The following is a 27,497-nucleotide window of genomic DNA, read 5'->3' on the forward strand; positions in this document are numbered from 1 at the left end:
CTTCGGAGTATCCATAACATAAACTTGAATATTTTCGTAACAAATATAAGCAAATAATTTGCATTTAATTTCGAAATAAGAATTCCTTTACAAAAGCATATAAACTAGGTAGATAAATGTAGGAACATATCTCTAATGCTTAAGTAATAGCAACGACGCGGAAAGAGCATGGAATGATCTGAAATTGCCGCCATCAAAGGAAATAATCTGTTCTCGGGGTGCATTAAAAAATAAATATCGTCGTTAGCAAATCATTAGCCGGTACATTTTTTCTCAGAAAGATCGCTCGGTTTCCTATCAATCGAGTGCAAACAGCCGCCCCCTTGATATCAGAATCCCCTTCCTCCCACCCCCGCTCTACTTAATGTACACTTTCAAAGATATTGCAAATGAATCACTACATTTGTTATTTAAATAGCGATTAAGTTCGTTATTTTGTTAATTAGGAATAATTTGTCAATGCCTAATGGAACTAATGTATAGAAGAAGCTATGATCTCTGCCTACTCCTCTGGGTTACGAGCGTTATGTTGTTGTGTTTGTAATCTTATAAGGGTATAATACTACGAGTATATAAATATGTATAAGATTAAAAACAGAATGTACATAATATAATGCGAAATTTCTAGTCCTAAAATACATAAAAACAAAAAACAACTACTCATGTTTATCTAGTCCATATACATGTTAAATAACATAGCAACTTATATTTCCGAAACGATACAAATATAAGCCTTCAATTTATACAAATAAAACGTTAAGTAAAATAGGGAGATGTGCGCGTGTATCGCTTCGCATCCAGAAATTATTGAAAGCTCACATCTGTGTCCTTTGCCGCTTTCAAAAATAATAAAGTTCCGTTTAAACGCAATTCGTATGTAAGATACAACAAATGAGCCGTAATAAAGTGTATTAGACTGAATGTATTGCAAATAGAAAGCGTACGCTTGAATACCGTTCGTGCGGAATACTCTACAATTTTAACATGCTCCGTGAAGATAATGCCCCTAAAAGACGCTGTAAAATATTTGTTTTTCCTCTTATTTTTTACGTAGGAAGCGAAAAACTGTAGAATAATTTAGAGAACATATTATAATACTAGTTAACTGAAAAAAAATGTATTTATTTATTACTAACTCTGGCCCGCGACTTTATCTGCGAGGGATTTAAAAAACTTAGTAGTGTGTTCTTCCAGACTATGTTCTATAATTATGTTTTTCAATAACGGGCGGACGGAGTCGCGGGCGACAGTTAGTATCTAATAAATCGTAATGCAAAAAATTAACATCTCCTAAAATGATTTTAAGGTCTATTTTATATTTTAATACGACATATAAAAATGTTTTTTCAAGGTTTAATGCATTCTAAAGTGGTAGGCACTTAAGTTTTTTTTCCAATCCGTGTGCATACGTATGTGAAGATTTGAGGTAAACAGCCGTTGAGTTTACAAAAGTAGCCGGTTACTTAGATACGTAGACTGCTTAAACCGTTTTTAACGATCGGAATTATGTCGGGAGACATATTTAACATATATTACTTTTAAAAATTACATACTGATAACTTACAATAAATTAACATATTAATACCACATCTGTATTAGTAAGTGCCACATGCCGTGAAAATATATTTCAATTAATTAATGTGGTCTCATTAGGCGTATCGTTGCCTTAATTATTTTGATATTGGGCACGATGTTGAGAGAAATTCCCGTTTAAATCCCCTCACAGTAATTCTTAACTTTGTAATAAATTAACATATTGGATAAGTAAAGTGGATTTGTATACCCAATGCCCATGTCTTTTTCATTTGATAAATACGTGAGAGAGTTTTTAAAGATCTTGTTATAGATATATGTTTTGATGTTTCATGTTAATACCTCAAATAGTAAAACAAATCTTATACTTTTAAATGAGCAATTCTTGTATATATATGTAATTGGAATCTCGGAATCGGCTCCAACGATTTTCATAAAATTTAGTATATAGGGGGTTTCGGGGGCGATAAATCGATCTAGCTAGGAATCATTTTTAGAAAATGTCATTTTATTCGTGTTTTATCGATAATCAACTTAAACATAAACTTAACTTTTTCTATCGGTAAGATCGAAAAATATTATTCATATTTCATCATTTTATTAGTAATTCGTACTTAAATATAATTTCCAAAAAACACAATTAAAAAAAAATACCGAGCAAAGCTCGGTCCTGTCATCCAGGTACTGCATTAGTAAATCTTTAAATGAACTTTTTTGCATTGAGCACAATAATTATGCTTTTGATCGCGCCTTTCTTCAAACACCAGTTTTGTTTTTAAGACTTGCATTTTTCTTCTATTCAATTTAGAACCTGGACTAAGCAATTTGTGACTACACGCACTTTGGGTTTCTTGAACCAAATTCTCTATATATAAATTATTCAAACTTTCATGAGACATTATAACTGATAAAAAAGAAGTCAGTGAGCGACGGGCCGCGTCCGCGAAATAATACCAGTACCACTACTCCTGATTAAGGGCCCCTGATGGACTCGAAACTAGTTGGTGCCGCCACCGGACGAATATACGTGAGCGTTTAGCCGTTTTTATATCAGTTTTCTCTGTATATAATATATTATTATCTCTGTTTTGTCAAAGATTATAGTGTTGATATGTTTTGTACAGAGATTTTGGTATCATAAACTCATGGTTAGTTTCGTTGTGTACCATTCTTTTTTCATTCGAACCGCTTGATTTTTAAATACTTTACTTCTACTACTACTTTTAAATTTTACCTAATAATATTCTATTAATGACCTTTCAAACGCATTTTTGATACTCTACGCAACTCTACATTCTTTGCGTCCATTCCTTTACCGCCCAAAACTTGGCTCCATCCATATCAATTTAAACAGTTACATACATAAAATAACTTTAAACTATAAAACATCAAATAAACCGATAACCATTTCCGTTTTCAAATTGCTAGTTTGAGTTATACTATGATGTCGATTTTCCATATCGCCCAATGTTATACGATTGGAGAATCGTTTGTAGATAGGCGGGTTGTTTTGAATATCTTTCAATTCGAGCCGGCCAAATGAAACCAGTTATTATGTATTGGATCTGCACGATCTTGTTTTGAACATTGTATCTTGTTCTCACTAATGCATATTGCTAATATCGGATCATCGTTGAATTTGTATTTGCAGATAAACTTTTTATATTCTTTTTTTTATAGCCAATAAACGAAAATTAGCTTTTTTAACAGTGGTAGAGTACGCTTTAACATCTTCCAACGAATTGGCCCGGCTTGCCCGTTGAAATACCACGACCACACAGAAGACAGGCGCCAAGTGGAAGCAATTCCGCGTTTAGTCTGATGAGTGTGCATCCCGGAGGCCTAATTTAGTCCTCTTTCCCTTCCCACCCTTTTTCTTATAAGGAAAAGATGGGAAGTGGAAGTGGACTTTCCGGATGAGAGGATGAGGATATTTTTCTTTCTGTGCATTCTCTCCTCCGTCGATTAAAGGTAGGCAACGCATATGCAATTGCGTATGTCTATGGGCAACGGTCACTTCGGTATTTCAGTGACTTCAGGTGACCGCTCGATCGTTTGCCACCTTATGATATATATATATAAAAAAAACTTAATAGTCAAAAATACTAAAATATATATTTACTTTGTTTGTGTAAGCTACCCACCGAGAGGCTTAGAACATATCCAAGTTAAGGGTGACTATTTAGTCAACCATGTTAGCTAAGTGTGTAGACGTCAAAATTATGTAGTCTGGTAAAAAATAACACAATAACTATTTTCTAATGAAATGTTAAATAATACTTTTATTATAAAAAAAAAAACAAAATACAGATAAATGTTTATTAATAAAATGTCCTGACCTTTGTTTAATCCAAAATAACAAAACAAATATTTTTTTATTTACCTCAGACAAGTTGGGAACAAAAATAACAAGTAGTCAACTAATATACACATTTAACTTATTTTTATTTTTGCAATTCAAGTTTATAATCCATTAAAGTAATTAACTAAAATAAAATAAAGTCTAACTTACCGATAACTTAATTTAGTTTTATCACGTGCACTAAAATGTATTTACTTGACTCACATAATTTGTGCCGATTTGCCGATTGAAAACTACACCAAAAAAACCGCTAGGACTAAAGCATGTTTAGGTACAAATGTCCCACCTTTGTCTATTTCGAAAAAAGAAATGCACCAAATAATGAAAAAATTAAACGAGAACTAAGCAGTAGTTCGGAAACTTTTTATTACATTTAAACAATTTGATGTGTTTGGTCTATAACGTGTAGAAGTCAACTGATTGGTGCGTTGGTTTACATTTAAATTTGGAGATGATGTTGGAAATATATTAAGTGTTGAAACCAACTAGCTATAGGTCTTTGAAACTAGAAGTCGTTCTACCGGTCTAAGAATTTCATACGGAATTAGAAATGTTAATAAACAAGAATTAGTTGAATAGTTTCAGGTCTACAGTCTACAGTTGATTCGGATCGAAATGATTGCATTTATGCATCAATTTTTGTTCTATTTGCTTAAGAATTATGTACTTTAAATACACAATAAAGTGCATATTTAAAGCGTAATTTACTAGTGTTTTTAAATGTGAAAAGATACGCATTTCATGGACAATTGATAATGAAAAATAATGATATGGTTTGGGAAGTTAAAACTTCTTTTACAAAATAATAATAAATAACATGCGGCTTCCAAAATTATCTACTGTATTTAGAAAAGGTTAATTTATCAATATTTTTATGGGCTCATAAATAAACTATATAAGAAACTTATGTGGTACAAAAAAATCACTTGAATAAACCATCTTTGTTGTAATGTGAAGTTTAGATGGATGGATGGGTGTATGTTTGTGAACTTGTAACTTCAGAACATCTGAACGGATCACAATGAAATTTAAAATAAAGATTTCAACGTGGAATAACGTATATGGTATTAATTAAGTTTTTATCCCACGTAAACGAAATCGCAGCTTAAAAGCTGATTGGTAAATGATTTTATAATCTCATCATAATTATAATACGTAATTTGTGAAGCGGTTTAGTCATATCAGATTTAATTGAATGATAGAGTTATCGTTTTAACATGATCGTAACTGATTATATAATGAGTTTTAAATCAATTATAGAAGAATTTAATTTTAAACTTGTATAAGTTAGTGAGTGAAGCAGAGAATGAGGTACCTTTTATGTTATCAGAGGAATCAATGTAAGATCTAATGAACTCATGCCATCGGTTGTTTAGTATTTACGTGTTACTAGCTTTTGCCCGCGACTCCGTCCGCGGGGAATTAATAAAAAACGTAATTCGTAGTCTATATGTTTTTCCAGATTAAGTTCTATATGTATGCCAAATTTCATCGAGATCCATTCAGTTGTTCTAGAGATACCTACAAAACATCCATCCATCTAAACATTCGCATTAATAATATTAGTAAGATTATTTTTAATTCAATTAATTAAAATTTGAAACGTGGTGCTATAAAAAAGAAATTTATGTGATTACTAGTAGTTTTTCTCCTTTACAGCTTTGGCTATAAAGATACAAAAGTACACTGATGGACAAACAAGTCAAAGTTACGGTAACGAGTTAAAAAGGTAGTTATCTTAGATAGCTTTAGTTACTTCAATACATCAATATAACCATAAAAAGGCGACATTTTTAACTTTTAAAATGCTATTAATTTTTATTAAGTTTTTACATGCCGTGATTTTAATAAAATAGTTGTGATTTGAAGTTACTATAATAATTTGTCATGGTTTAAATAATAACATGACATTGTAAATAAAATATTTAAAATATACGAAACGCAATAAAGTACTCGTGAACAGTTTAATTGCTTTTAATATATAATTATAAAATATATTTATAAAAGTTTCTTTACCGGAAAACTTATCCCCAATTTTAAACAAGCTATCGCCCCTGAATCCTTCCTTGCATAATAAAAAAAAACTTGATTAGTAGTGTTGTTCCAGACTATGTTCTACATCTAAGTCAAATTTCAACGAGATCCATTTAATGGTTCTGGAGATAACCTCTAACAAACATCCATCCATCCATATATTGCTTTAATATTAGTACAAAGTAATATTGATTTTGTTTTAATATGTATCAACATATATTTACTTACAATAAGTATGTACATTAGATTAGATATAAAACTAGAATATAAGTAACGAATGTACTTCCATAACTCTAACCTTCGATTAACCTACGAACGTGTTTACTAAATAATTTATTCAATATTAAAATATCAAAGAAGATAGGTATAAAGATCGGAGTTTAAAACGAAAAAATCATCCTGTAAATAACTTTATAATGGCTAATCTTCAAACAAAATACTTATCTTAAACCACAATATTATCATTTTTTATGTTTCCATATGACCCTAAAGCACGTTTGACTTTGTGAGTGGTTAAGGACAGGTAGGATTTTAATATTCACAATAAAAAAGGTATGATTCTCATTTTTATACATATGACTACATAGTATATTTCTTATGTAAATTATAATAAATATATGAAAAAATAATACAAATAAATTAATCATTTGCTGTCTAAATTAATACATTTATTGTGTTATTTGAAATTAAAACAAAACCATTTTTTTTAATTTTATGAGCTTGACGCTAAGTTATTTAACCAACTATTATATTTAAAGTTAATATCAACTATAAATAGTTGTCATGCCAAATATTATTAGATATAATCATTTTATAAATCAAATTATAAAATAGCGCTAAGTACTAAACTAATTTTAATCCCAATTGTTTCCTTTTTTTACATTTAGATTAAATATATTTAAAGACTAATTTAGAATAATTACATGTTTGTGCTGTGTTACACAGCACAGCAGGCTGTCTGCGTCGAGAATTATAAACCAAATTAAATTAGCTTCGGTTGAATTTATTAAAAACATCTTTAATAACATTATGTAATCTGTAAGTTCTTGTCATCGATTTTTTATTTTATAATAGAAGGGAGCAAACGAGCAGCAGGAACACCGAGGTGTTCATCGACGCCCATGGACATCAGCAATACCAGAGGAAACGCAGATGCGTTGCCAGCCTTGAGATGGTGTTACGCTCGCTTCTTGAAGGACCCAAGTCGTAGCGGTTATGTTAAGACGGTAATCTTTATATTTCGGTCATATTATAAACTAACGGGCGTGTAATGTATGAGAATTGAGTGAAATATTGACATGTTTTTATACTAACTAATTACAAAAAAAACATTGTATTAATTTCTGTCTATATTCTAAACATTGTTTTTTAAACACCAATCCTTGGGTTTAAGAGTTTTTGGAAAAATTCTACCATATCCCAAATCACAGATTTATTAATTTATTGTTTATTTTGCTATTTCTATATATTATTAGAAATCGACGGTTCTGGAATAGTGTGAGTTTTGTAAATTTTTAACCGACTTCTAAAAGGAGGTTCTCAATTCGTCTGTATCTTTATGTTTTTAATTTAGTTCTTTTATTATAAATAGCTTTATTTTTATAGCTAGCCCCAATTTGCTAAGCAAAGTAGGAACACGAAAATATTAATTTGTTACATTCGCGCTGAGTGACCGCGTATATTTATTTAAGTCAAGGTAAGGTTTGAAGGATCAACAGGGACGACGCGCCGGCTCTGGTCAAATAGCAAGTCATAATACCATAGACTTAAGAACAATGAGACATGCTCTTTAAATATATTGCAAATTACTTATTAAAAACATACATTATATCACTTGTGAATATTTAAATTTTGTTTAGCATATGTAGTTCTTTTTAGTCTTTGCAGGTCTATTTTTTTATTTTTTTTATTTATTACAATTTTGAATACAAGTAAACATATGTTTAACGCTAAATAAACCTCATTGGTTTGTTACAAGCGTTAAGGTCTTCCGGACAAAAATGTTTTGAGCTTGCACTTTATACAATTATATTATTTTTTTTTTATAAGAGAAGGGGGCAAACGAGCGGCGGGAACACCGAGGTGATCAACGACACCCATGGACATCTGCAACACCAGAGGAACTGTAGATGCGTTGCCGGCCTTTAAGGAAATGGTATGCTCGCTTCTTGAAGGTCCCTAAGTCGTATTGGTTTGGAAATACCGCCGAGGACAGACCGTTCCACAACGCGACTGTGCGAGGCAAGAAATTGCGCGAGAATCGCACCGTTGTGGAACGCCAGCCATCCAGGTGGTGTGGATGGAACCTGGTGGTCTGTGGTGTCATTTAAATTGTTGCGAGTAGAGATTTTAAAAACTTTATTAGTCTGCCACGCTTATATTTAGTTACACAACTATCTTTTATTATATCTTAAATGATTTACTTATCTTAATTAGGTCGAGATAATGTTTTAAAAAGGTAAATAATCCTGTGCAATAAATTTTGATTTTATGACCATTTGCAAATGGACGTTCGGTGTATTCTAATTTGTTTGTTTCTGGCGTAGGGAGATCATACAGATCATGTGGCTGTACAATCATTTTAGCAATGTATAAGTAGTTGATGAGTGCTTAGTTTGAAATTATACTTACCACTTTAAAGTTATTATAATTATTTAAATACAGTTTAGTTAAGTTTATTTGTGACGAATTTTCTGTATATTAATTTGTTCTGAATATTTTTGCATTTCTTTGCAAAAGCGCCAACTCTAATAGATTTTTAACTCTATAAAAGTATACCTGTGTGCAGGTATTCACGCAGGGCGAATTTCCCGGAATCTAGCGATGATCCGGCGCATTCAACCACACCGTAGCATCTCCATTAAATCCTTTAAATGGGAAAATGTTTATTATAAACTCCGATATAAGGTTCAAAATTATAATCAGATTGAGTTAGAACTTATTACGTTTTGGACATAGATGTTGTCATAGTTGCCTCGATAAGATTGATCGAGTGGGGTAAGACGACCAGATAATCTGGACGATTGTTGAAAAAAATCCATGACTTGTCAAAATCGACGCATTCTGATGGCGGCTTTAAGATCGACCGTCGATTCTGAGATTGGTCTCGGAGGCGTTTCGATAGCCAATAGCATTTTTTTTTGTTGAAAATGTTGTAAAATAATAAATATTTTAACATGTTCAACAACAAAATTTTGATTGAAACAATTCTTTAACTTTGAATTTTTTGAAATGCATTAAATAAAAATCTCTCTTAAATTACTATTCTGCAATAAGTATGTTATTCAATCCTACTTTCACTTATAAAGACTTTGAAGTTATGTGTATTCTATAACGATTTTGTTAAGGTCGTTCACGCATTGCAAGCTAAAAGCGAGGATCTGTAAATAGAGATACAACTGGGAAACGTTAAAGTTACAATATTGAAATGTATTAAAAGTGTTCACAGTCCAGACATAGAGTAGAATCCGTTCCCGTGTCTTCACGCAACAATCGTTCAAAAACATATAGTTGTCTCAGTAATACCAAAGAGTATGAGAGAGATGGGAATACGAGTTAGAATTTGTAAAATGTAATTTAAAATTGTGAATTTTAATGTGTACATTATTAATTTGGGGTAATATATATTATTGGTTATAGAATTTTCTAACAGATGGCGTTACATACACAATTGTAATAAAACCATCATCATCATCATCAGCTCACTGTACGTCCCCATCGAGGGGCTCGGAGCCTACCCTAACTTAGGGTTATTAGGCCCTAGTCAACCAGGCTGGCCAAGTGCGGGTTGGTTGACTTCACACGTATCTTTGATGAAATGAAATCTTTAATTTTTTAGCCTCAAATTCTAATTTTTACGAAAGATATACCTAGAAATAAATTTAAATTACTGAACCAAAGCCCAAATCTGAAATAGTAATAGTTTCTTAGTGGGTAGGATGGAATAGGGCTTTCTTAGTTCACCATGATAACAGTGGTAGAGCCCGCAATGATAAAGTATGTTATTGAATCGATCGGTTAAATACAGCTACTCATATAATACAGGCATCTATACACGTTCTGTGTTTCGTATGAGATATAAGGTAAGTATGGAAAACGGTAAACTATAGTACTCAACGGTATTTCCAAACAGTTACGACTTAGGGGCCTTCAAGAAAAGACCGTACTCCTTCCTTAAAGGCCGGCAACGCATCTGCGGTACCTCTGGCGTTGCGGATGTCAATGGGCGTCGGATCAGATAATTTTAGGCGATTCGTTGCTCGTTTGCCCCCTTCTCCTATAAAAAAATGGTACTTGGAGGGATTTTCACTTTACACACGTGTAATAAAGTTTACTTAAAATATTTACACCAAGACTACCACACTTTTACTTTTTCGCAACATAAATGTGCTTTGTCATTATTTCTACATTCATCATTCCAGTACAGCGTTACCACATGGATAACCTTATATTTTAATTTAATCAAATGATTTCTTGTTTAACCCTTAATTCGACGAAATTTTTTGTAGCAAAAAAACTGTTTTTTTAGTAAAGTCATACTTACGTAATTTTCTCTAAACTGGTTGAGTAGATTTTTTTTAATTGTTCGTCACACTGGACACCATCAAATTAAGGGTTAATAATGTTTCTAAATTTTCTATCTTTTTAATAAATATAGATTCAAAGGACTCGAGTAGCACAGTACATAAAGTAAATGACAAAATGCAGTCAAAACTAAATTTAATAACACCAAAAAGTGATTTAGCGAAGTCAGATTGGCACGAATTGGCCCGGCTCGCCCGGTGGAATACCACGACCACACAGAAGACAGGCGTGAAGTTGAAGCAATGCCGCGTTTCGTCTGATGAGTGTGTGTCCCGGAGGCCTAATTTAGTCCTCTTTCCCTTCCCACCCTTTTTCTTATAAGGAAAGGATGGGAAGTAGAAGTGGACCTTCCGGATGAGAGGATGCATAGAAATGTTTTCTTTCTGTGCATCCTCTCCTCCGTCGATTAAAGGATATGCAAGTGCGCATGTCTATGGGCAACGGTCACTTCGCTATTTCAGCGATTTCAGATGGCCGCTCGCTCGTTTGCCACCTTATGATATAAAAAAGATTAAAAAGCAATTTAAGTTCGTTACTTAATTCAAACAAGTCTTAATAGACATTACAAAAACGAATAATTTAAATAAGGATGTATTAATAAACACGAATAATTGCACTTTATAATACTCCGTTGAAGAATACGCGTTGTATGGCACCACACTAACCAAAATAGGTTCAACCGTTTATACAACAAGAGGCCACTTTAGAATTGAAAAACACATACTTGCGACAACATTATCGTGTTGACTCAGTCAGGTAAAGAGCAATTATAATTAGTAATTAAGCATAAAAACTTAACAAGTAATAAACACAGACGTAACAGTATCAAAGGTAATTTAAATAAAACTTTATTATTACTACAGTATATGTAAATAAGTAGGTTATAAGTAGTAAAAACTGTAACAATGATAAAAATTCCATCGCAGAACGGCTCTGGGATCTATTCAAACGGTCTAGCATGTCGCGAGAATTAATCTTCCATCGTATTACTTTGTCGAGATAACAAATTCGTATCAGAGGGGGCTCCCCCCTCTCCGGGGCCTCCTCAGCCCTCCCCCCTCCTACTCAGGTGGCATTGTCTCAGTCTCAGGTCTTTGCTTAGTCGACTACAACCAGCCGTCGTGAGTACAACGTATATTACACGCTTACTCCGCAAATAAGACTCTTTTATGTTTTTTTTTATTATTAATTTCATGAATTACTAACTATTATTCAATTTTATATATACCATTGGATATATTTTTAGTTTTACGAACAAAATGCATTCTCTACTTTGATGCAAGGTCGTTTGAATTAATAATGATAAAATAGAGACGGTCGCGAATAATAAAAGTAGGTCGTAGCGCGAGGTCGCGATTCACCTTGCGAATTATTTTATCTATTATATTTATGAAAGGATAAAGACACACTTATTATTATAGTAAAATAAAAATATTGTACGTTTATTTAAGCCGTTTTTTTTAATAAGTTATTCAGAGGTGACGTAATGTCTGGTTCTTATAATGTTGCTCGGAGGGGATTGCTTTTTAAGATATACTGGATTGTAGACGGGCAGTAACTTTTCTTACTGTTATCAGTACATTCCATTCCATATAGAAAATATGTTTATTGTTATACCCATCTTTGTATCTGAAAATGAGGCTATTTAATTTATTTGCTGCGAGAATTTCGAGTGAGTTGATAAAATTTGTACATTCCCAATAGTTACGATACCAATCAAAATATTGGAACTAAGGACTATTTGTATGCAGTCCATACTTTGAACCACTTAACCATTCAACAATCGTCATTGTAAGTAATCTAGCTGCAACCGGCTGTAACTGGTTATTGGCTATTGATGGTAGCTGTTTGTGGTTATCAGTTGCTCGGATGAGCGTGGCACGTCTGTTGGAGATAGCGGCTAGCGGCACTATGATCAGTGCCGGAGAGCGGCGGCCGAAGCGCCCGCGATCGACCGGTGGGCGTGGCGAGACTCCGCCCGCCGCACCGCGCCTAATCTACCGGATAACGGATAAACCTAAACCCAGCCAACACCCGCATTGGAGGAGGTTTTAGCAAATGTTAACGCCTAGTCTCGCCATTGGTATCTCGGATATAGGCGGATTAGGATATGTGCTCCCAATGTTCGAGTAAGTCATCTATTTCAGCTGGAAATAAGTTTCGCCCACTTACAGTCAAGTCAGGATTCTATTATACCAATGTCCCATTGGTCCCTTTTTTCAAGGCTTTTCAAAAACCTGCAACCTAAATGAGGTAGACAGAGCTTATGCTTTGAGGGAACTTATGATATTTGATATCATACAAGCTCATTCACAGATACCTCATCAAACTCTACCTATTACATATTTATAACTTAGGAAACAAGTACAATTAAGCTAAGTTAATATTATCTTAAATTTAATTGTAAATAACATATTTATTGGCAAGGTATGAAGCTTTAAAAACTTTATTCTTATGGCATTTTATTTATAGGATAAGTTAAATATAAAAAGTAGCATTAAGTATTCATCTCTACGATATAAAGGAGTGGCTTATGATAGTTAAATTGTACTTGGCATAGAAACGAGCATTCTTCTCGATTGCAATTGTTTTTACATCACTAATCTTGTGAATATTCTCTTAAACTTTTTACAACATAAATAAGTGACATCAAATATAGTCACTTTAACATAATATAGTTATTTTAAGCAATGCTAGACAAGTTTATCTTATACGTAAGTACATTGAGGTTAACTTGCGTGCATTCCTTTCTACATTCCTGGCCTTTTATAACTATACGTAATGAACCTATTCGCTAGTGTATTTAGTGCGAAAGTAATTTGCAGCTTAACAGAAATAAAAAAAAAAATGACACATTGGCGCCTTAAATCATATATATCTCTTTATAGTGTTACTTAATATTTTTAACTACACTCAGAGTCTATTTTATGCTATTGTAGGTTTTATTTAGTGATAAAAAGCAACACTAAGGGACTGTACTTTTTGTAACTTATAAAGTTTCAAATTTCATAAACAGAAATTATCTAAAAGTTAAAAACTAAAGAAAAAAAGTTATGGATACATACTCTATAGACAATGACTTCCTTAACTAAATGCTGTTTGTTTGTAGGTTTATTAAAATATTCAATAATATAAAGTCTTCTTTTTCTATAAATGAAGCTTTGGTGCATATTTTAATAATATAATATTATTTTCTAGATTTTATTTCAACTATTCAGCCTAGAATATAATTTCCTATAGTTAATAACACACTGTATCTATGCAGATAAGTGAGTTGCCATTTTGTACTACTTTCCTAAAACGAGATAATTCTTAAACAACTGTCAAAAAAAAACAACACATACGATACGTGAGTGAATCGAGTTCAGACCGAACACCGCTTAAGGGCCCTTAGTAGAAAACGAATTTTATTTTCATTTCATAAACATTAAAGTGAGTCTTATTGCTTTGTTATAAAGATCATTGTTGAACGAATCATATTTTGTTAGCTACAATATAAGTTTGTAAACACACATGCTCGTCTAAACTAGAAACCAGGAGCCGCTAAAAAGATAAAAGACTTTATTCAGGCGTTAATAGCGGACAGTTACTGACGTATCCATCGTGTTTGCTTAAACAATTTGGTGGCTCTTATTTTACAATCGTGACTCAATAGTATTATGGGAAATTTGATTGTCAGTTTCCGATACCTATATGGTTGCTTATGAAATGATTTCGTAGTGTTTACGCATTAGTGTGAATAGTGGAAGATTTGTTTGTAACACGATTTAGTCATTTCAGATTGGTATTAAAATTAGTGATGTAAATTCAAAAAACGAATGAACGATGAATGATAAATGTAAATTAAGAATATGACTAAAAGGACTTGATAATTTCAGTGATTTGAACCACACAACTCTCTTTACGTAAGATTCTGTCTTGTTTTTGAATTTAATAATTAAGTAATATTTTTTTTTTCGTAATACACTCCATTTAATTATTTATGTATTCTCTCTATTTACATCCATAAAAACATTCTCATTTAAATTCTGACTTACACAAAGCATTAAATATTTAGGTTATAAGTATATTATAATGTACATCATGGAAACTTATTCAAAATATAATCTTACTAAATAACTAACCACTATAAAACAATTAAATTAAATATTATTTAAATTAAACAATTATAAAATATTTCATTTGTTTAAAAAAGTAATGAAATTGAAAATGGATGGCTCCAAAGGTAGAGGAAGATCAAAGAAAATATGGATGGATTGCGTGAAAGTTGATATGCGTAAGAAGGGAGTGGATTCAGATATGACAGCTGATAGATGTATGGATGAGTAGTACGTACTGTGCCGACCCTCCGTAGGGATAAGTACACATTGACGATGATAATGATACAATTATGAAACCAAGACTGGTTTTCACCATTCTCTTTAAGATTTCATTGGTTTTACAAATAATTTATCTACATTGCTTATTGTGTCGTACTATTTTTGGGTTATTAACAAGTTGAAATCAAAGTTCAATATATCTTTGATATTTTTAGCACGAAACGTCACAAGACAAATACGAATGTGTTAAATGAATATTTGATATGTTACGTACCGGAGTTATTTATGTTCCTATTTCTTAAAAACAATTATTCCTTTAGCATAATTTGATACTTGCGAAACGTTGTGTTAAACATTGACCCTATATTATATTAATTCACACTTCACAGTTACGCACAGTTACAATGATTTGACTATTATTTTTATGACGTAGGTAAGGTAAGACTGTATGAATATTAGAACAATTTCGTAAAATTTGTGCAACGCCTCTACCTGGGGTAAAGTCCAACAACAAATAGCATTTTTAAATTACAAGGTGACAAACGAGCGAGCGGCCTTAAATCGCTGAAATAGCGAAGTGAATAAGTATTTTTAGTGAACCTAATTTTAGTATGCATAATAAGAGTTAAGTGGATGTCCGTTGCAGCCAACTGGTATCAACATCCGTGTATTTCAGCTACTTAAATAAGTACCCCAATAGAAGCTACGCGTAGTTTTATACATTATTCAAAAAAGTATTGTCTAAATATTATATATATCGTAGTTGAAACCTACGTTTAAATGAAAAGGCAAGATGAAGAGAACAGAGCATTAGTTACCTTTTATTGGATTACTCCTATATCTAATTCTTTAAAAAGATTATAGAATAAACTAAACAGGTCCTTTTTATTGTAGAGTACATCGTAAATTCTTTACTTAGTACGGTTTTCAGTGAGCGGTGATTGTTTGTGCTCCATTGATGTTTTCTTTTGTTTTATCCGAGTCGGAGAGACAAAAGAATCGGTATAAACAAAGGTACGGATCGCTACCTATATTGCTATTGCCCTACTTACGTTCAATGTTTTTATCTTTGTAACGGATCTCTTGTCTACTTAAGGGTGCCGCTTCGAGTTAATATTTTGATAATCTTCAGGGAAATATGATGGGTATTATTAAACGTATTTATGCTTCTTAATGTATTTTGAGGCGATTTTTAAACAATGAGTTTTGCAATTTTACTAATTGTAAATACGAAAGTACATAGATGGATGGATGGATGGATGAATGCATGTTTGTTTGAAGGTATTTACGGAACGGCTCAACAAATTTTCATGAAATTTGGCATACAAGTAAAACATAGTCAGGAAGAACACAAAGGCTACTTATTTTTTAATACCGCGCAGACGGAGTCGCGGGCAACAGGTAATATTAAAACAAAATGAATCAAAAGATAGTTCTAATTGGTAGTCATACTGTAAAAGAAGCTACTAAAGTTTGGAGTTTTAAAGAAATAAGGAGCAAGAAAGTACGCTGTAGCAAATAATCAAAGGCAAAAAACGTTTTTTTAGAGAAATTCAAATTCCTTAATATTTAACTCCTAGTATTTATTAGTAGCAAAGTTATATCACATTAAATCTAAAGATTATGTCAATTTACAAAAAATTGCGGGTCAAGATTGACAAGGCGAATTATAGTTTTTAAAATTTCGTCACTTTGTTTTAGAAACTCGATTTTTGCTAAATTACTATTACAAGGTCATATCAGTAGGGAGGGATGTATGATGAAATGTATGAAGTATCTTTTTTTAACAAAACATTTAACATACAAACAGCTACAGCAATTGATTCTTAATTTTTTTTTGTGACTGAGTAGTCACTGTTTGCCTTGAGGAGGCATTTACAGTTTCACCGGGCTTGAGGTGGCCGAGCGCAGATGGCGCTTAGCCTGAACCTCGTTAATTGATTCTTAAAATAATCAGGCTTTAAATATAACATCTTACTAAAATCAAAAAAGAGAATATGTGGAAGGTATCTCCAGAAAGGCTGCATGGATCTTGCTGAAATTTGGCATAGATGTAGAACATAGTCTGGAAGAACTAGAGTCTACTAATAACGTCTTTTTTAAGTCCTTGCGGACGGAGTCGCGGTTGACAGCTTGTAGTATACACTGTATAGATATCGCAACGCAAATAAATGGAAAGATTAAATAAATAAAGTTGTCTCGACATCTGCAGAACTATGACAGGTTGTATGTTACCATCTAGTTAAAGTTAAATATCTCTTATATAATATGATTTAATCGTTATAAATACATATGTATAAATAAAACTGTATATATATAATTAACTGAAACACTACAGAACAGATTCATCGCTGCGCAATAACTTGTGGATTTTTCTTTGCTTATTTAAATAATTTTAAACCTGTTGCGTATGAGTTTTCAGTTTTGAATTGGTTTTATGTCAGACTAGCTGTCGCCCGCGACTCCGTCCTTGCGGAATAAAAAGTAGCCTATGTCTTCGTCCAAGCTATTTTCTACATATGCGCAAAATCATCGAAAGCCGTTGAGCTGTTTCGGAGATACCTTCAACCAAACATCCATCCAAACATTTGCATGTATAATATTAGTAAAATTTTATTTAAATATTATTATACCTTTATGTTATCATTCATATAGTGATTATTTTCGCGTATACAAGAACAAAAATGGACTGTAAGTTATATAAAATTGAACCCACTGTAAAACTTCGGTATTAACTTGATAAAATGATTTGTCATATTAAACTATGTCATTATTAGTAATTACGAAGCAAACACAAAGCTTTTGAAAATTAAGAAAAATTAGAAAGAAGCGGAAAGCGAGGCGGTAACATCGCTTAAACGGCCACGTACAAAATTATAGGAAGCCGTGACAATTTTTTTCCTATATCCCGGAGCAGACGGGAAGCTGCTGTGATTTATTTAATGAATAAAAATGCCTCCTCCACGGGTACTCTGCGCCTCGCCCATTTGCCACTCTATTGCAATTAGCTGATTTGATAGCCTTTTTTTAAAATCATGCTAAATTACGTCCGCGGTAATGTTCAATTAAATAAAAATCTATAGACCTATAAATTTAGTTCAATGAGTAATCTTGCTAATTAGTTTGTAAACCGTGTTCTGTATAGCTGTTTAAAGGGGATATAATAGTTTGTTAGTCGCGCAACTGGAAGATATGAGTGTAAATGAAGCCGAGTGACGTCGAATTACGTAGCGCTCAATACGGCGCGTAATCGTATAACAAGATAACGCCTCGCTCGCATCCATCATCCGTACAACAAATTTAGCATTCGCATATTGCATAGAACACTGCGAATTACAAGTGTAAATAAATCTAAAGGCCGCCCAACCACCACCGTGGGCCGGGCTTTAGATGAAATGAAAAAAAAAAACACCGAAACTCGTTAAAATAGCGGCTTAAAAAAGAAAAGCGCTGAAACGGTAAGGCTCGGCCGGTATCGGTTTTTCTCGACGCGGGCGGTTCGCTGGGCGGGGCCGAGCGGAGTCAGTACCGCGCCGCCGGCCGGCCGAAGCGAACGTGTCTGCGGTTATAGTATTGCCCGCACCGGGCGCATGTTTCAGTGAAATTTCGTTATGCCGATGTCGTCGTGATTCTGTAACAAAAATGGACTTTCAGAGTGCTATGGAGACATTCGCCGAGGCATGGGCAGCTGCCAATACTGTCAAATCAGAGGCCCCGAGTGATTTATCGCAGGTCAGTTTTTTGCATTTAATACACTTCTTTACCGCTTTTGTTTGAATTAAGTTAATTAATAAAAACAAGGTGTAAATTATAATTATATGTAACTAAGAATGTATATTAATAATTGTTCATCATAGCAATAATTTGTAAAGGTTAGATTTAAAATTAAGCTTTGTTGTTAATATGACATTTGAAGTTCTGAAAACTGCGCATAAACTGTACGTATTAATTCTGTCAGGATCCTTGTGATTTTGTAAGACAATACACGCCTAATTGGTTCACCTAGACAATAAGCGGCCAAGTTCATCTTGATAACGTCCATTTGCATAAATATAATGTAACACGTACACTTGCATAAAAATAATTTCAATACTAACAATAGTAAGTGATATTTCAGCAAGGACACTTCGATACGACGCAATTCCAAATCATTTACAATCCGAATGACTGAAAGCTTGATGTCTTTTAAAAATTTTACTAATATTATAAATGCGAATGTTTGGATGGATGGATGTTTGTAGGTATTTCTGGAACGGCCCAACGGATTATAGCGAAATTTGGTATAGATGTAGAATAGTCTGAAAGAACACGTATGCTACTAATTAAGTTTTTTTCAATACCGTGCGTAAGGAGTCGCGGGCGACAGCTAGTACAAAATAAGCGTGAGGAACATTAAAGTTCTATTTTGCTTAGAAATACCTATCCTCTTATAATTCTTTAAGTAAGTCAACAATAATCTAAAACATTGGAAAAAAGGAAACTTCCTCAGATATCTCTAAAACTGTAAATATAAATCAACTTAAAAAAATGATTAGATTAAAAAACGTTTTTGGATAGTTTTACGCTAAAAATAAAACATAATGCAATTAGTAAAGATTTTTTAGCAACGGTTTTTTTTTTAAAACCATATGTTCTTTACGACCAGATATTTTGACTCTTAGTAAACATAACGAGTATTTCAGTATAGAGTATTTAATAGATTACTTATTGGTTATGGAATGTCGATGATTAAGTAAAATAACGGCTGTCGAAATTATCTTTTGTAATATTAAATTAACAGTTAATTGTGATTTACAAATTAAATATCAATTAAAAAATGGTGTAAAAGGAAACCAATTTGTACAGCCATTGTGCTTTACACAAAATTTTATAGCTTAATTTAACCTTGAAATTATAATACGAATTATGGTGGCGGTATCACAAATCCAAAATTAAAGATTTGCTTTTTGATTTGCGGAAAGGAAGTTTATAATTTTCCTCTAAACTATTATATTATTTCTTATTTTTAAATGTCAATACAACTAATGTATGTTTATTTTTTATTTTTGAGGGTCGATTAAAAAATACTTTGGTTCGTGACTGGTTTTCGAGGTTCAGACTTTTGAGATCGATTTGATGTTATTTATCATCGATATTAAAGATTATAATTTTATTTATTATGTTATAATTATAATATTATCAATGGAAATAACTACTAGTAGTCACATATTAAATTTAGTGTTCAAAAGATTTTAGGTGTTCGATACTCTATTCATTTTTAGCTATGTTTTTAAATCTGAATGTCTTGATAAGCGTCGGAATTATTGTTTTTTTTTTATTAACGACTCTTATTCAATATGGAAGTGGTCAATATGAAGATGGCAACAGCGATTAGTATGCAACACGATAAAATCTATATTTGTTTTATTCAATGTTATATGTCAAAAGAAGATGTTATTATTAAAAAAAATCTTGATATAAGTTACCTAATTCTCACTTAATTCTGGTCAAATGTTATTGTAAACTAGTTGTGCCCGCGGCTTCGTCCGCGTGAATATCTTTGGGATGCGCGCGGTACAGGACAGGACTTGGACATTGCGACAATACTTTATTTTTATAAAATAAAAGATTTTTTTCTAAAATAAACGTAACCTAAATTACTCTTTATTATATCAGCTATCTTCCAATAAAAGTCCCGTTAAAATTGGTCCAGCCATTTCAGAGATTACCAGGAACAAACAAACAGGCAGACAAAAATTGTAAAAAAATTTCATTTTGATGCATTTACTTTATATATATATATATATATATTTATATACACGTTGAAATAAACGGTTATTTCAATATTACAAACAGACACTCCAATTTTATTTTTATGTACAGATTTGTGATAAATGTAATACTTATTATAATATTTATATATTAAAACTTCTATTACGAAATATGACATTTAGTAATATGGAATGCAAATCTAATATTAATTATGGAATTCCATTGAAGTATTTAAGAAAGCGGAACGTGGCTTGTTAATGGTTTTGAGATCGAAGGCATTAAACCATAGCTAATATAGTCGTTTCTTAATCACTGTCATTAATTCGAAATTAGTGCATTCAAAATAATTGGTTGGTCCGGTCGTATTCAAACAGAAAGAAATAAAAAAATAATAGTAATGAGGTGCGAAATCAGATTTGTAATCTTAATAGATCTTCACGATGCTGCCAATAGCTTGTAGTAAGTATAATAAAAATAAATATTTATTTGTTTGACTTTTTAAAGTAACAGTTGATTAATGATTGGACAGAGATCATTGATTTTCATTTGTCACTTTATAAACACACCTGGCTTCCATTTTACTAATATTATAAATGCTAATGTATGGATGGATGGATGGATGCAATCCCAGAACGTACGCATGTAATTTGGCATAGATATAGAACATAGTCTGGAAGAACACATATGCTTACTGTGAAGTTTTTGTAATTTCGCGCGGATAGTCGCGGGTGAGTGTTTTATACTCCACGTTTTTGTTATTTTCAATTGTCGATATTATTTATAACGTTTTATTTAATGTGTATTTGAGAGATATTTTATGAACAAAATAAGTGATTCAAATTATCTCTACAACAACCATATTATGTTCTATGCCACGGTTTATATTAAGGTAGGGTTTCATGGATAGATTCTAATCCAAAGCTTTGACTATTGACCTAATGGATTGAAGATTAGATGACCAGATGAATATTCATAGTATTAATAATGTAAATCTAACATTTATTTCAAAGAAGAAATTTGTTACTAGTACTTCGGTTTTAATAGTAAGATAATCGCAAAGATTGTAAATTTAAAATCAATACAAATATTAGTAAACATAAATTGAATGAATTGATTGCAACAAAGTTTCTTTGGAGCAATGTCGCAATGAACAACAGAGATTCGGTTCAGAAAAACCACAGGCGCTTAGAAACCCCTTCAATTCGTTCTTATGAAATTCTACGTGGTTATTACTGATTGTATTTTAGAATATGCACTAAGAAAAATAAAATCCAAATTTCCAAAAATATTTTATCTGTTTTCATTTTATGCTAATATGTTACATACAAATTAAAATAACTTTCAAATTAATAAGCGTATTGGGTTAAAAAGTTTACGATAAATGAGAGATTTCGAAACTTTTTTTCGTAAGCTCATTTCAAAATTTTACATGCATCAATGATGATGACTGTCCTCTGCCCCACTACGGGGACATAGGACTTGAAGTCAAGTAAGTTAATGTTAATGACTTATGGGCTATAGGAGGAGGAGGTACCTACCTCCTATAGCCATTCCCTGTAGCCCTTTAGCACTATTTCTTTTTTAATAGTTTATGTGGACCCCTCGGTTCAAAAATTTAGTTTTTTTGCTTCTTTCTGATTTTGACAATAAGTAAATTGTGACTTTCGTAGCATAATAAAGATTTTAATCTGTTTCTTTATCATATCATATTTGAGAATGTAGACAAGCCTTGTTTGGAATCGCACAGTGAATTTCCACTGCGCTACTTATCTTCAAACATGTCAGTATGTTAAATAGAACAATAAATACTTATGTATTTCAAATCACAATCAATTTGAATAGGCAAAGATATAATAACTGGAGACAGATAAACAGTAGGTAAATATGGGTTTATCTGCAACAAACTACAATTAGACATCCACGTCCTTTACTTTATTGTTTAATCTATAAAACAAACTATGGAAAACCCTTACGTGTATAATTATTTTGGATTTTATGATGAAAAGAGCACGAGTAGAACGTTTTATTTTTTGTGTTATGCGACTCTGCTATAAATATTCCAAAATAATTTCAAGTACGATGTTTAAAATTTTTTTAACATGCAATTTGTCTTTTTTATTTAAAAAAGCTGCACCTTTGTGACCTGTAGCTAGTACTATTTAATAATAACATTGAAAGGGTGCAGACTTATATCTGATATTCTGTGGTCCTGGTACTTCAACGGCCGTGTTACATCCGTGCGATATGCAAAAAAAATTACGAAATATTTCGGTTTCTTGGAAATACACAAATCAACTACATCCCGGGTTCATTGCATATTACATTCCAAGGATTGATAACGCTATAAAGATAATCTTACTGGCATAAAATAAAATTATAATATAAAAAAATAAATCAAAGCACAAATACAATTATTGTTATCTAAAACGGCTACCGGCCAGTAATCTGTGTCGACGATAATCGATCAAGAATAATTCGATTTTGACGTCCACTAATAATATCGATATCGATAGCGGTGTTTATAAATATACGGCTGTGAGCTAATCCATTATCTCGGATTATTGTTTCCCGCGATAACTTTGTATTACCTTTTACTGATATGCGTGTTGCGGCTGCCGGGTGGAACGGAAAATAGTGCGCGTTATGGTATGCAATACGAAATTTTAATACAATACTGGCCACATAGATTTCAATGTCTGAAGTTGATAACAGCTATGCAATAGTTCAAAACTGTCATGTGATGGTAACGAGAGATACTATCTTGCTCTGTGACTTATCTATTATGTATATGCATCTCGCTCATTCCATGTCTTGCATAAAATTACTTCTGTAGCTAACATTAGCCTTTAAAATATTGGCGCATTTAAATAATGTGGGTCAGCAACACTGATCAGACACAACATTTTAGAGTTTATGGCTGTCATCGATTTATTTTTTTCTGAAAATTTAGGTGATTTTTATAGCTTATTTTTTTATACGATGCTTTCAATATAATATCGACTGTCTAATAAAATTGGGCAATATTTATAAGTGTTAGCAAACCGGTTTAAATGAACGTAATGACAATATTTTCGTTTCAAACGGCAAAAAAATGCAAACTAATATGTAATAATAATAAATTTGAAAGTCTATCGAATTTTAACAAATGTCTAGGATTTCAGAAAAAAATACGGTTAAATAATAGGAGAATTAAATTTTTTTTTCACCAGAATCTCATGAGTGGAATTACACAAGTCATGTATATATTATAAAGTCTTTATACCTTCAAGGTTTAAAACAACACAGCATGATGAATGATAGAATCGTTTACTTTTACGTATTTGTGATTTGAACACAGTACCTACTAATATTAGTCTCTAAAGATATTCAGACTCCAATCAATACATTAAATTAGGTTTTGATGTACTCAATATTAACACTTTCATCATGACAACAAAGTAGAAACACCAGTACCGTTATCGTATATGGACTTCATCATCTTATAAAGCGCAGAAATCAGTACAAAAAAGCATTATACCCAAATTACATCTTCAGATAGGTAGATAGAAAGTGGCGCGTGCCGCGTGCCTCGTCCACTGTCCGCCACAAAAACTGTTTGGAGCCGTAAAGTGGATTGATAAATCCGTGCAATTACACACGTCTGGGGCGTGGCTAGTGAAATATTCCATGGTTCAATTTGCGTTGGCTGCTGCTGCCGCCGCCAAGGTGATTGGATTCAAACCTTATTACTCGCCACGCGACTGTTTTCTTTGTGATGTTATAATCGAACCTTAACTGACGTGGATCATTTTTTTCTCGGATTTCGAGCATCATCCTGTTTTTTGTGTTTCGACTCGAAGATGACGTACGCTCTTGCTTTTGTTGTTCGAACGTTGATTAACTCGAAGATATTAGCTGCGTTTTTCATCGCGCTACCGATGCGACATAGGCGACTTTTTCGCAAACTTCAATTTGCGATACATAAAAAAATGTAAAACGTACAATTAATCGAGTCGATGTGCACGGTAAGGTTAATTCTTGTCATCGGGGAGTGAGTTTTTGTGGTGTGGCTGGCGGGGAGCGAGTGGCCACTGGCCGGTGGCGGTGGCGAGCGCGCGGTCCGCGGCTAGCACGCGCCGCCGTCGTAATGGGCTCCATCTCGCGGATAAAGCGGCGACACCGTTACCTTTCTCAAATCACGTACACTATTGTAATATCCAATCGCTGAGAAATGAGATTGCGGCTAACAAGTTATTTACATTGACGTTTTAATGTGTAGCTCGATCGAAAAAACTATTTAAAAACGTAATTATAAAATGGTGTCTGTAATAGCCGGCGTACGCGCCGGCACGCCGCCTTTGTGACGCAGCTAAACCCCTAAGATTAATTTTGGCGGCACAATGAACCAGTTTATAGTCTGACAATGCATACTTCAATAAATATAGTTTGCGATATTGCCTTTGTCAATCGTCGCGTTGCGAAGTCTACAGCCTGCCGCCTGGAACTGCTCCCGGCCCGGGAAGATAGGATCTTTATTGCGTCTCGTTTTTGGAAGAAAAATGATTAATATAAGGTATCGGAGCGGACGGATAAGTAGTGGAGATTGACGGTGTGTCGGGGTCTGTGACCGGGCGCGGGGCGTGCGGGACGCGCGGGGTCGCGGGCGGGGACGGTCGAAAAGCCGCGAGGCCGCATTGCGCGGACGCGACCAAAAACTAACCATAATTTACTGGCTACTTGCCGGACGACCGACGACACGCGCGCAGCTTTTTTTACATCACCCCCGATCCTGTTACAAAGCAAATTTCTCACGAAGAGCTACTTAAAAAAATTGCCGGAATAAATTAAACTCGAAAGATTTCTACCGTAGGTGTCGTACCATCGATGAGATTTGGTGCGCAATTTGCAGCGCCATTGTCTATATATAATTTGATTTATCAAAACTTGAACTCTGAGTTGCGATATCGCCGGTGCAGTACAGCCGTGCGCTGTTTTTATCGCGCGGTTCAAGATAAGGAGCTGCTGCGAGTACGAGACCGCATTCGCGCGCTTTTTGCGTGTTCGCGGGTGGGCAGGACGATCTGGGTGTTCAGTTAACACGGACCAGGATCGAAACTTACTTAGTATGCCATTTTTGGCGAGTTCCTTGAAATGTGATTAAATAAGGATTCGTATTACTTTACTCTAAATGCTTCTTGGTTAAGTATATATGTATGTTGTTTATTTAAAACTTGTTTCAATATTATTATGATTTAGTGGAAGTTGGTAGGATTACGAACTTATATTAACATAAAAGAACTCGTGAGGTTTTCAATAAAGCGTATGAAAGTACTTTTAAATAAATGGTCTCCACTATCATACAAGATTTTATATTATGTAAGGTATAGTAAAATAGAAATCCTCTAGATAATAGTAATATGTGTTAGTTATAAAATCATAGAATTTCAAATAAGGACATCACTAACTTGTCTGAATGATGGTATTTAAGTGATAACGCTCATCACTGATAATAAATAAAACTGTTGCTCGTTTGTCTCAACAGTAAAAAATGAACTGCAACTTAAATATGCATCGATTCTTGAAAATCCAAATGTACGTACACAAAAATGCTCGCCTTTCTCCGAGGCGTCGCGCAATCTAACGATTACCTGCTTTTTGCCCCCCCTCATTATGCAGATTCTGGCGAAAAAAGGAATAAATTTAATAACGCGTTCGTGAGCATGCGTTATCGAACGCACTCGCGATAATCTGTGCGCGCGCCGCGCCGCGCTCGTCGCGCAATTATTGGCGGGAACGCGTTCCCGCCTTCCCGCTTCCCGTTTCCCGGCTACATTCAAAACTTTTAATTTAACTTACACGCTGTCCATGTCACAATTATTTCCACTTGAAATATACATTTTTCATTACTTAATCCTAACGAAATCAATTCTTATTAAGTTTCAACGTGACTTAAAAGTTATTTATCTATCATTGTCGTGGTTTTTTTCTTTCGTTCATTACAACGCTTATTTGCGAGTCTTTCATCGTTGAAATTGATGTATCTAATTTCTGACGACATACTTTTTTGTGTCAACATTGTTCACCGCGCGGACTACATTAAGTTTTCGCAATATTTTAATCAAATGCGATCGTGAATGAACAAATTGATAGTTGTGCTCGATTCGAATTTTTTGCAAGGGCGATGCATAGTATTGTTGAAAACGTTATATAGAAAAGTATTGTACCCTTTCTGTTAGTTATAAATTATATGTATAGCTTTTCATGTATCGAGAGTATACGATGAATTATCTTAAGATTTTGTGGTAGCCTAATCTCCGCACCTGAGGAGTGCAATAAATAATGAACAAGCTAAGTAAAGGAGCGCCACCCTAATGCTTAAGTAAATTGCATAAACCTTGCTTAATTAAATCCTAAGACGACATTGTCAGAGATAATAAGATTTGAGTGCAGTTTGAAAGAAATTTAGAAATTTTGATTACATTATTTTAGTTTATATAATTTTGAAACTTAATTTAATAAAATACATTCATTTGGAATTAATAAATATTTATAGTTTTAGACGTGTAATATTAATAATTTTTTCATCTCCACAAGCTGTTTGGTAATATGCTTTATATTTATAACTAACTGTCGCCCGCGACTCCGTCTGCGTGGATATATAAAAAAACTTAATTAGTTTAGCCCACCCATCCATCCAAACACATGACATCCATCTAAACATTCGCATTTATAACATTAGTAAGTTAAATGGCAAACAGCTCTTCAAGGCATAAATTCGAAAAAAAATGAATAAATAGTATCCTATATCCGTCTCCTGGCTTTAAGCTACCTTCTCAGCAATTTTCAGCCATACTTGTCACACATACAATATCACACATACAACCAAATACATTCAATACATATAATACAATATATATACATATATATATATATAT

At 33.1% G+C, this 27,497-nt stretch overlaps 1 protein-coding gene across 1 annotated transcript in view; it reads left to right on the forward strand.

The window, feature by feature from the left end:
- Positions 1-18,370: 18,370 nt before the first annotated feature.
- Positions 18,371-27,497, forward strand: part of dve (SATB1_N and homeodomain domain-containing protein dve) — a 72,840-nt gene continuing 63,713 nt past the window's right edge. Inside the window, exon 1 of the mRNA XM_013321152.1 lies at positions 18,371-18,564. Within this exon, the coding sequence (XP_013176606.1) occupies positions 18,475-18,564 (90 nt within the window). The 5' untranslated portion in view covers positions 18,371-18,474. The remainder of the gene's footprint in view (positions 18,565-27,497) is intronic.

Source organism: Papilio xuthus, unplaced genomic scaffold (assembly GCF_000836235.2).
Source record: "Papilio xuthus unplaced genomic scaffold, Pxut_1.1 DF825946.1, whole genome shotgun sequence".
In the NCBI taxonomy this organism is placed as follows: domain Eukaryota; kingdom Metazoa; phylum Arthropoda; class Insecta; order Lepidoptera; family Papilionidae; genus Papilio; species Papilio xuthus.